This window comes from Eptesicus fuscus, chromosome 4 (genome assembly GCF_027574615.1).
Source record: "Eptesicus fuscus isolate TK198812 chromosome 4, DD_ASM_mEF_20220401, whole genome shotgun sequence".
In the NCBI taxonomy this organism is placed as follows: Eukaryota; Metazoa; Chordata; class Mammalia; order Chiroptera; family Vespertilionidae; genus Eptesicus; species Eptesicus fuscus.
Genome location: NC_072476.1, coordinates 38875803 through 38888022, shown reverse-complemented (window position 1 = coordinate 38888022; position 12220 = coordinate 38875803). Strand labels below are relative to the sequence as shown.

The 12220-nt window shown below is 44.0% G+C and overlaps 1 protein-coding gene across 5 annotated transcripts in view; it reads left to right on the top strand.

The window, feature by feature from the left end:
- The window catches only part of CSNK1G3 (casein kinase 1 gamma 3), an 85138-nt gene that overhangs the window by 60944 nt on the left and 11974 nt on the right, over nucleotides 1-12220 (top strand). For 4 of the 5 annotated variants that reach the window (XM_054714958.1, XM_054714957.1, XM_054714954.1 and 1 more), the window contains 2 exons: nucleotides 9449-9555; nucleotides 10082-10105. In XM_054714958.1, coding sequence (XP_054570933.1) covers nucleotides 9449-9555; nucleotides 10082-10105 — 131 coding nt within the window. The remainder of the gene's footprint in view (nucleotides 1-9448; nucleotides 9556-10081; nucleotides 10106-12220) is intronic. The other variant, XM_054714955.1, reaches the window with a different exon arrangement.

Genomic DNA, 12220 nt, shown 5'->3' with positions numbered 1-12220 from the left:
TGCATAACTCAAGCTGGGTTGTGGATGTACCTGTATACATTCGCATGTCTCTAAGTGTTGTATGTTATAGCAAGTGTTTGCTGAATACTCAGGGAAGTCTGCCACAGAGGGCAAATGAGTTTGATTATATTGGCTCATCACTTCAGTTACTTATGTTCTATTTTTTCACATGCTTTCAAAGACATATTTGAACTCTGCTCATTTCTCATCATCTTTTTAAAACTGTTCTGCCTGTAGAGCCTATATCTGGCTTCATTCTAATATTGAATAAGTGATCAGTTTTACTTGCAGGAATTTTAGTGACATATAGGTAAAACCATAAATTTTACACTATTTTCATTAACTTCCTCAATATAGAGTTGCTCTCAATGTGGCATCACTAAGGTGGTTCCAGTTGACATGCAAGAGTAAACCTCTTGTCATTTTGATCTATAGAAAGAACCTCAGATATTCTTTATTACAGATGTGCTTTTCATAGGAACTGAATCATGGAGTCTAAAGTTGAGCTCTTTGTCTTTCCAGAATTATTATATAAAGGGTAGGGCAAAAATAGGTTTATAGTTGTTCCTATGGAAAATAGTATAATAATTAATAAATAATAAAACAAGAGTAAACTGTTTGTATACTCACAACTGAAAACCTACTTTTGCTACACCCTGTGTAGTATGTATCAGACATATAGCTTACCAAGTTGATTTCATTGTGGTTCAGAGCGCAAGTTCTGGAGTCAGATTTGAGTTCAAATTCTGTGCCTTAGATTATTTTTAAAAAGTATTCAGCATAGAAGCAGGGGCTTAGGCAGTGCTAAAGAGTAGAATAATCTATTGCTTTACAAATTAAGAAACTTGACTAATTCATCTCTGGGAAGCAAAGTGTAGAGGTTCAGCCAAAAGAAAGCATTGTCAAATGCTATCTCTTTAGTGAGACCATGCTAATTCACTGACCAGAGGATACGGCTATATTTCTAACTAGAGGCCCGGTGCACGAAATTTGTGCCTGGTGTGTGTGTGTGTGGGATATCCAACCGCCCGGGATCGGGCCTAAATGGGCGGTTGGACATCCCTCTCACAATACAGCACTGCTGGCTCCCAACTGCTCGCCTGCCTGCCTTCTTTCTGATTGCCCCTAACCGCTTCTGCCTGCCAGCCTGATCACCCCTTCATCACTCCACTGCCAGCCTGATTGACGCGTAACTGCTCCCCAGCCGGCCCAATTTCCCCTAACTGCCCTCCCCTGCCAGCCTGGTCACCCCTAACTGCCCTCCCCTGCCAGTCTGGTCACCCCTAACTGACCTCCCCTGCAGGCCTGGTCGCCCCCCAACTGCCCTCCCCTGCTGGTCTTGTCACCCCTAACTGCCCTCTTATGCAGGCCTGGTCCCTCCCAACTGCCCTCCCCTGCAGGCCTGGGTCCCCTCCCCAACTGTCCTCCCCTGCAGGTCTGGTCCCCGCACAACTTCTTCCCTGCTGGCCTGGTCTCCTCCAACTGCTCTCTGCTGGCTGGGTCACCCCTAACTGCCCTCCCTGCTGGCCTGATCACCCACAACTGCCCTCCCCTGCATGCCTGGTCCCCCCCAACTTCCCTCCTCTGCATTCCTGGGTCCCCCCACAACTGTCCTCCCCTGCAGGCCTGGTCCCCCCCAACTGCCCTCCCCTGCAGGCCTGGGTCCCCCCCCCCCCAACTGCCCTCCTCTGCCAGCCCGATCACCCCTAACTGCCCTCTCTGTAGGCCTGGTCCCCTGCAACTGCCCTCCTGTGCAGGCCTGGTTTTCCCCCAACTGCCCTCCCATGCTGGCCTGGTCCCCCCCAACTCCCCTCCCTTACAGGCCTGGGTGCCCCCCCAACTGTCCTCCCCTGCAGGACTGGTTCCCCCCCCCTCAACTGCCCGCCCCTGCAGGCCTGGGTCCCTCCCCAACTGGCCTCCCCTACAGGCCTGATCCCCCAAACTGCCCTCCTCTGCAGGCCTGGTCCCCCGCAACTGCCCTCCCCTGCTGGCCTGGTCTCCCCCAACTGCCCTTCCCTGCAGGCCTGGTCCCCCCCAACTGCCCACAACTGCCCTCCCCTGCCAGCCATCTTGTGCGTTGGAGTGACGGTCAATTTGCATATTACTCTTTTATTAGATAGGATAATTTTTCCCACTCAAGAGACTAAGAATACTATTCAGATATCTAAAGACTTTAATATGAATCTGTCTTGGCTTGTATGTGTTATGGAGAAGCTCCTAGAGGAATCAAATGTGTCCCTCTCTGCTCTCCTTAGAATCACGGGTAAGTAATATGGCTGAAAAACTTAGACCTACCACTTTCAGTTTCTGTCCATTCATTATTTAGCAAATATCCTATCTAATAAAAGAGTAATATGAAAATTAACCATCACTCCGCTACACCCACAAGCCACACCCACTAGCCAATCAGGAGCGAGTATGCAAATTAACCCAACCAAGATGGCTGTGGCCACGGAGTGAGCAGGAGGCTTGGGTTTCCCCGGCAATGGAAGAAGCCAAGCTTTCTGCACACCCTGGCAGGCCCAGGCCTCCACTCAAGGCTACAAAGTTTCAATTATAGAAGATAAATAAATCCCAACAAAAATGGCGACATCCACAGAGCTAGAGAGAGCAGGAGGCTTGAGTTGACCCCGGCGATGGAGGAAGCCAAGGTTCCTGCACACCCTGGTCTGCCTTGGCCTCTGCTCAAGGCTACAAAGTTTCAATTATAGAAGATAAATAAATCCCAGATACCAGGGCCTCTGCTTCGGTTGCCGGGGGGCGTGGCCGGCGTGCAAATCACCCCAGGCCCCTCCCCCAGGCACCTCATGCCCCAAGAGAACCCCCACCCTGATTCGGGACACCCTTCAGGGCAAACCAGCCGGCCCCCACCCGTGTACCAGGCTTCTATCCTATCTAATAAAAGACTAATATGCAAATTGACCATTACTCCAACACACAAGATGTGGTCAAAGATGACTGCCCCCATGTGGACACAAGATGGCTGCCACAAGATGGCCAGCAGGGAAGGGTAGTTGGGAGGGACCATGTCTGCAAGGGAGGGCAGTTGTGGGCAATCAGACCATCAGGGGAGTGCAGTTGGGAGGGACCAGGTCTGCAAGGGAAGGCAAATGGGGGAAATCAAGCCTGCAGGGGAGGGCAGTTAGGGGTGACCAGGCCTGCAGTGGAGAACAGTTGGGGAGGACCCAGGCCTGCAGGGAAGGGCAGTTGGGGGGGACCCAGGCCTACAGGGGAGAGCAGTTGGGGGGACCAGGCCTGTAGGGGAGGACAGCTAGGGGTGGCCAGGCCTGCAGGGGAGGGCAGTTAGGGGCAAACAGGCTGGCAGGTGAGCAGTTAGGCATCAATCAGGCTGGCAGGAGAGTGGTTAGGGGGTGATCAGGCTGGCGGGCAGAAGCGGTTAGGGGCAATCAGAAAGAAGGCAGGCAGGCGAGCAGTTGGGAGCCAACAGTCCTGGATTGTGAGAGGGATGTCTGACTGCCCGTTTAGGCCCGATCCTACCGGGCCTGGTCTTGCCCAACTGCCCTATCGGGATTGGGCCTAAACGGGCAGTCGAACATCCTTCGAGGGGTCCCAGATTGGAGAGGGTGCAGGCTGGGCTGAGGGACACCCCCCCCCCCCCCGTGCATGAATTTCATGCACCAGGCCTCTAGTATACTTATAAATGTCTACTAGGGTCTAGGCACTGTGCTGGATTCTTTGAATTAAAAGGAGGAATGACAGATATATGGTACCTATCCCTGGAACTTTTAGTCAGTTGGGGAGGCTAATAAACAAGCATTGTGATAAGTGGAGAAAACTTCAGGGGGAGAGAGAGAGAAATTGAAGAACTAAATAAAATTCAGTCAAGCTCGTGTGTATTGAGAAAGGAGACTGAGAAGTATTGTTATTTAATTTGGACTTTATTCTGAGGATATTGGGTAGCCATAAGGAGAATTAGGGAACTAACTTGATTATATAGTGTTCTCTAAAGATTTCTGTTATTAGAGACTAGATTGAAGGGACACAAGTGTAAGGCAGGGACATAGCTATCAAGTCTATAGATGAGGGAAAACAAAGGGTAGTGGAGATGTGAAGAAATAAAAGCACGTGAAAGATAATTATAAGACAGAATGCAGTTGGATATGGAGGCTGGGGGAAAGGAAGGGCTCAGTTATCCTTTTTTCATATGTTTCTACCTGGCAAATCAGGATCTCCAAAATTAGGTTTTAAAGGGAGCAGTTATTGCTAATCTCTAATTCCACTGTAGCACAACTCCACTGAGCTCAAAGCTAACCGAAAACCTGATCCTATAAAGCTGAGAGGTAATTGCAAGCAGAGGGAAGAAGACAAATATTAAGGACACTATCTACTGAAAAAATACTTTACATGGTATGGTATACTTCCTGATTGTTTGGAACTCTGTAGTTGTACAGCCTTTGATTTGCATTTAAGGAGTAATGTGACTGAGGGCACTTGGGAAAAACTAAGATAATGGTGCCAGTGTGTTGGGCAGCCAGGCACTGTTGATGAAAAGAAAAGAATAACATGAATAAACAGTTTGATATTTTAATCAGTATATTTTCAGAAACAAAAACAGGTGATGGTAACAGCAAAATGTATCTTGAAATGGTAAGAAAACATATGTAGTTAAAAGTCAGAGGAGTATTAGATGTCTTATGTCAGTTCTTTATTATGCTAATTGTTAATAGTGAGCTTTCTAAAACTTCAAATAAACAGTTTCAGTTTTCTCTATCATATCTGAACAATCATTTTTCTATTCATAGTTTTCTGGGGTTCTAAAATCTTCAAAAGAGAGGTTGTGATAGGAGAGAATAGTAGTCCCCCATTATTTAGGGGGAAACATTCCAAAACCCCAGGGGATGTTTAAAACTGAGATAATACTGAACCCTATATATACTATTTTTTCCTATACGTAAAGGTCTATGATAAAGTTTAATTTATAATAGGCACAGTAAGAAATTAACAACATAACTAATAAAATAGAACAATTATGCTGTAATAAAATGTCATGTGAATGTCATCTCTCTCAAAATATTGTATTGTACTGAACTAATCTTTTCACTTAAAAGAAGCGCTTTACAACTTCTCTTTGGCATGTCCAAATTGCCAGCGTCCATTATTAAGTAAAATAAGGGTTACTTGAACACAAGCATTGGGATATTACGACAGCTACTGTATACGGGTAATGAATACAGTGTGGATACGCTGGAAAAAGGGTGGTTCATTGCCCAGGTAGACAGTACAGGACAGCACGAGATTTTATGCTACTCAGAATGGCAAGCAATTTGAAACTCTGAATAGTTTATTTCTGGACTTTTCTATTTAATATTTTCAGACCTTGGTAATTGAAATGGTAGAAAGCAAAACCGAGGATAAGGAGAGATTACTGTAGTTATACCTTTTATTACATAAGTAATTTCCAGCTCATCTCTATTAGGTTTAGGTTGGGAAATTTCTTGTCTAGTTATCATTGGGGTAAATCAGCATTACCAATTTATTTTGATATTTTTTATAGTAACATTTACAGTAACATCTTGAAAGACAGGAATACTAAAAGAATATTGTGTTCTGCTTAATTCTTCCATAAGTGAAAATTAGACTGGAAACCTGTTTTGGTTTATATTTGTTGAAAAACAGTGAGAATGTCCTATGCCTTCAGGTCATAAGTTAGAATATGAAGACTTTCAATTATAACTCTAGCTATAGTTTTTAAAATATTATGTTGCCATCTCCCATTTATTTATAAAAAAAGGTTCCATCATTTAGATGTATGTACATATGTACTTTTTGTTATTTATTATTTATTTACCACAAATAAAGGTCAGGAATTGTTATCTTTCTTTTAATTTTTTTTTACTGTTTCACTTCATTACTGCTGTGTATGTGTTCCATGTGAGTGACGGAGGTGCATTCCGACTTACAGCTAAAATATGCGTTACATCGCGCCGTAGGTATAGATCTCTGACGTAACCCGAGGACCTACTGTATATAAGAAAGTTGTTTTTGTATAGTACATGTGTACCCTAGCTCAGGTTTGATAAACTCTTTGGAAATTACTCTAGTTTACCAGAAATGCAAATTTAACTGGGTGTCCTATATTTTATCTGACACCCCTACCTCAGACAGATTTGCTAACTCAGTGCTTCTTCAACCAGCTAGTTTATAGATAGGCTATAGGCCCGGTGCATGAAAATTCATGCACTGGAGGGGGAGTCCCTCAGCCCGGCCTGCCCCCTCTCACAGTCCGGGAGCCCTGAGGGGTGGGAGGCGACCTGGCGATCAGGGGAAGGCGACGCCCCATCACACCTCTGCTGCTGCCACTGCCAGCAGCGCAAGCCTCAGCCGGCCCTGATTACCTGAGCCTCGGACAGTCCTGGGCAGCTGGACAGCCACCATCTGAGGCTTGCCTGCTCCTCGGGCCGGCTCTGGGCAGCTGGGCAGCCGCCATCTGAGGCTTGCAAGTGTCTCGGGCCGGCCCTGGGCAGCTGGGCAGCCGACATCTGAGGCTTGCCTGTGCCCCGGGCCAGCCCTGGAGGGCTGGGGGGCTGAGGGGACTGGAGGACTCTGGAGGCAGGCGCGCAGAGCAGCTGGGCCCACCTGGGGGAAGGCTCAACCTTGCTGCATGCCTGCTGCCCCGGCGGGGCTGAGGGGATTGGGCTCTGCCATCTTGTGGCTGTCGGCACTGCCATCTTTGAGGGCGTGACAGTCAATTAGCATATTCCCTCCTTATTGGCTGTGGGCGCTGCCATCTTTGTGAGGCGTGAGGGTCAATTAGCATATTCCCTCTTTATTAGATAGGATGCCTTTTATTTATTTACTTATTTTTTAAAATATATTTTTATTGATTTCAAAGAGGAAGGGATGGGAGAGATAGAAACATCACTGATCAGTGAGAATCATTGATTGGCTGCCTTCTGCACGCCCCCTACTGGGGATCGAACCTGCAACCCGGGCATATGCCCCTGACCAGAATCGAACCTGGAACTCTTCAGTTCGCAGGCTGACACTTTATCCACTGAGCCAAACCGACTAGGACGATAGATGACTTTTAGAAAAAGCTGAGTTCATAAGTAAAATATATAATGTTTTAATATTTCTAATACATATTTTTGGAAAGATGGAGATCTGGTTATATAATATATTGAGCCTGTAGTGATCACTTGGTAATCACATGCTTACAAGAACTCAAATAGAATTAGGAAGATACCATAATGATTTGTATGAATTCATTATATTTGGAAAGTATATTAGTTGGCCTTTTCCAGTCATTGACTACACAGATACCATGTGTTATCTTTGATTGTACTCATAGTCTGTGAGAATGACTTCTTTTGGAAATAGATTGGGCAGGCAGCCATTAAGTCAATCATCATTTATCTCCCAAACTTAGCTGCAGGTTGTTTCCCCACCCCCTTCCCTTAAACTCTGATGTTCTAATAGGAAGACTGCAGTCTGGTTGCCTTTTTTTTTTTTTTTTTAATCTCTTAAAATAAGAACTGCACTAAGTTTCTTATCAGAGAAAATTTGAGAACAAGAACAAAAATACCCTGTAAAATACCTGAATCATTTTTTCAAATGTCAAACCTCAAAGCTTCTGTCATTTTTATACAAACTTTCATTAAGGAAATCAGCCTGATGAACACTAATATTTTAGAGACTTTTATCTTCTAGTTTGAGTTAAAATTCTAGAAATGTCACTTAACTGGAATCATATTTTTGAATTTGGCTTATAAAAATAATTTGTATATATTTGTTTGATTGATTGCTTGTTTGATTTAGGTTTCTAGGAATATGATGACACATTATTATATACTAGAGGCCCAGTGCATGAAATTTGAGCATGGGTAGGGTCCTTAGGCCTGGCTGGCAATCAGGGCTGATCTGTGGGGCGACCAGTGGGGTGGTGGGGGACTCCCCTGCTGGCACCCGTCTTGGCTGGCTTGGGGCCTGCGGGCTGGGGGCAGCTCCTGCGTTGAGCATCTGCCCCCCGGTGATCAGTGCATGTCTTAGCGACTGGTCATTCCGCCGTTCGGTTGAAAGCCTAATATGCAAACTGATCGAATGGTGGACTGAGCGGTGGAACGACCAGTGGAACTACTGGTCACTATGACGCACACTGACCACCAAGGGGCAGATGTTCAACGCAGAAGCTGCTCCCTGGTGGTCAGTGTGCTCCCACAGGGGGAGTGTCGCTCAGTCAGAAGCTGGGCTAACGGCTGGCGAGTGCAGCAGCGGTGGCGGGAGGAGTGGGCTCCTCAGTTGGACATCCCCTGAGGGCTCCCAGGCTGTGAGAGGGTGCAGGCCGGGCTGAGGGGGAACCCCCCCTTGAGTGCACGAATTTTGTGCACTGGGCCTCTAGTTTATAATATTGTCTTTGTTTCTTCTTTGTAAATCCATTTGCCAAAAGACCACTAGTTTGCTTAAGTGAAACAATTTTGATACTATGATACATTCACAAGTCACTGGTGTTAAGTAGCCAACTTTATAGGACTTTGTTACCACATTGATTCTGTTCTGACCCTGGGATATTGGCCTTTATTCAGAGGGTTAGGGAATCTGGGAAGCCTGGGAAAATTTACATTTAAAAATTACATAAAGGAAGATGTTACTTCTTTTACATCTGGTTCTGGTCAGGCGGGTAAAATGGGCTATGTAAATTGGTGTAAAGAGCATGGATCTTTAAATGAAGTGGGATGTCAGGCACTTGAAGATTCTTAAGCAGGTAATTATACATGACCTAATTTACATCTTAAAAAGTACACTCTGGCTGCTGTGTGGAAAATACATTAATGGGGGAGAGGATACAAGTAAAAGCAGAAGGCTGGTTAATAGATTTTTGCCCTTATTCACACAAGAGATATTGGTGGCTTGGACTGAAGTCTTAGTAATAAAGCGGGGAGAACTGACTAGATTTTGAATGTTATTTCTGGGGAGGATACAATAGGACTTGCTGATGAATTAGATACGCCTTTCAGTCAGAGAGGAATCATAATGTCTCCTGGATTTGGGGCTTCAACAACTGGGTGAATGAATGGGCATTATGAGAGGGAGACCTGAGCATGATTACATTGAAATGAAGGATTCATTGAAAGAAGCAATATTGAAGTTTATAAGGGACATAATTCATGATGAAGCAAGGTACCAAAAGAGTGAGATTATAAGAAGGAAGAGATTGAGAGAGAAATGTAGGATTTAGTTTTAAAAATCGGAAGGAAGGAGACAGAAGACAGAAATTTCAAATGAAAAGGAAGTTGAAAAGCAAATATTGGAAAACCTTGACCTTTACTAAAATGCTAGGCCTATTACCGTGTTCAGTTATGAACAACTACATACTGTTTTATGTTCCTCATATTAACTTTCTAATTTAAGTATTTTAAACATAATTATGTTTATCATTGTATAACCTGTTACTTTGCACATATATAATTTTGTTTGTTTGTTTTTGCAGGTTGTAAGTTCTACAAATGGAGAATTAAACACAGATGACCCTACTGCAGGACGTTCAAATGCACCCATCACAGCCCCTACGGAAGTAGAAGTGATGGATGAAACCAAGTATGTGATTGTTTTGCTTGTTTGAGTAACTTTTTGTTATGAAACTATGCATGTCTAACATTGATAGTCATGTACAATTATTTCAGGAATAGTTTTTCAAGGAATAGGTGCCTATAAAAATAAACATAAGTGATATGTTTATTTTAATCACTTTAGAATTGTGCTATTTCAGTAAATATTTTAATACAAAATAGTTATTTAAGAACTATGCTCAAATTCTTATTTAGAATCAATAGCATATTTTTACGAGTGTTGATGCATGAAAATTATTGCTATATTATAGATTCTCATTTTTCTTTAAGCTTAAGAATAACATTTTTTAATTTTATAGTATGTTGCATGCATTAATATTAGTTTTAACTTAGTGTTTTGTGAGTTTAAATTATAATGCTACCTGGGAAAAAATTAAGCTTGAAAAACAATGTGATAATTTCAATGTGGGCTGTTTCTGATGATCTCTCTCTCTCTCTCTCTCTCTCTCTCTTTTCTGTTTTTTCCTTGTATTTTTTTTTATGTGTGTGTATAGCTGCCAGAAAGTGTTGAACATGTGGTGAGTTCCCAAGTGTAGGCAGGCAGAAATAGCTCCGTTGTCTGTAATTTCAAAGATTATTAGCACCATGTTGTGTTTTTTAAAAACATACCTTTCAACATAGACATTATAAATTGTAAAAGTTGTTCAAAAGTATTTGATATCAATTACATTAGCTCTTAAAAGCAAGAAATCATTGTTTGAGGAGCTCTTTTGCCTGCTGCAACTTTTGCTTCAAGTAACATAGATTTGGGTGCACTTTTTAATTGAGTAGATACACCAACCCTGCTTGTGCTTGTGTATTTGTTTTACAACACAGAGGCTTTATTTGCTATTTTAGATAGAAAGACAGGCTTTTGAGATAAGCTTTCTTTTTTCCTGTTTGTGATTATTAAATACACATAGTAAACCCCTTACCCCAACCTCAATACTATTACTAAAACAGTATTTCACTTACTAACTAATAATATTGCTATTGTTAACATATGGTATGCATTGATAAATTTCATGATAAACTATAGTTGATAGGGTGTTATGAAAAATCCTCATATAATTATTTTCTATTAGTTTCAGATATTATAAAAGATAATGTTTAGAAATCAGTTGAGGTCCTGTTGAATTTAACTATTGCTGACCTTTTCCTTTAGTTGTTATACTGTGTCTAAAATGCCCCTCTCAGTTTCAGGACAATTTTTGAGTCAGCCTTGGAGTGAATAAAGATAGTTGCTTCTTAGATTAATAAATTTTGGAAAGTTCTATTCATATCCAAAGCAAACCTTACATAATTTCCAAAATAATTCTCCTTTGCTGGCTGCAAGATGAGGAAATTTATGTGGATATTTCTTTTTTTTTTTTTTTTAAAGAATGTTTATTGATTTTTAGAGAGAGAAGGGAGAGAAATGTTGTGAGAGCACAACATTTATTGGCTGCCTCCAGCATTACCCCCCTCCCCCACTAGGGATCAAATCTGCAACCCGGGCATGTGCCCTGACTGGGAATCAAACCGGCAACCTTTTGATGCTGGGAGCAACACCCAACCAACTGAGCCACACTGGCCAAGGTTGTAGATATTTCTTTTTAAAGAAAAATGATTAAGTATCCATTTTAATCACTTTTGGCTATGGGGTTTATTGATGGTATGACTTGGTTTAGTGGATTGCAGGATATAATTAGTCAACTACATACTTGTGCGTTTTTATGTCAGAAATAAAAACCATAATTTATGCTCATGTCTGCAGTCCTAAGTACAGTTATAGAAGTAGGGTGGTAGTGTGGCCTATTAGAATGCGCAAGTCCTTTGCAATTAGACAGGTTGTAGAATCCTACCACTGCTACTTTGTTACCTTCTTCAGGCTTGTTTCTTTTTATGTCAAATCTATAGATATAAAAAGCCAGCGACTGTCTTTTTATATCTTTTTATATAATGACCAGTCGCTATGACACCCATTGTGGCCAGCCAAGCAGCCCAATCGGGGTGGGGCCGGCTGGCCAACCTCGAGGCCCCTCCCCCCTGCCTGCCTGCTCCTGATTGGACTCTCCCACCCTGATCAAGAGCGGGCGTACAGCCAAATACCCTCTCCTTTCACCTGGGCCAGCCCTGTCCCTGATCAGCCCACCCCACCACGATGGGACCACAGCCCCTCCCCCCTGGCTGGCTCACCCCTCATTGCACCCCCCACCCCAATAGGGGTCGGGGCTGGCCAGCCAACCTCCTGCAGCCCCTCCCCCTGCCCAGCCCCACCCCAGATTACCCCCCTCACCCCATCAGGGGCAGGGCCGGCCAGCCAACCACCCATGGCTCCTCCCCCGGGCTGCTGGACCCCCGATTGGCACCCCTTACCCCATTTGGGGGTGGGGCCCGCTGGCCAATTGCCCGAGGCACCTTCCCCCCACTGGCCCAGCCCTGATTGGGCCCAGATCGGTCCCCAATTGGGGCAGGCCAGCTGGCCAACCTCCCGCCATCTCCTCATCCCGACAGGCCCAGCCCCGGTTGCGCGAATTCGTGCACTGGGCCTCTAGTGAGGCTAATAATATCTACCTCATAGGATTGAGAAAGTTACATGTGATAAAACACTGGTATTTTGTCTGGCAGATGGCAGGCACTCAGTAGTTATTATCACCCCGGTTTATCTCTTC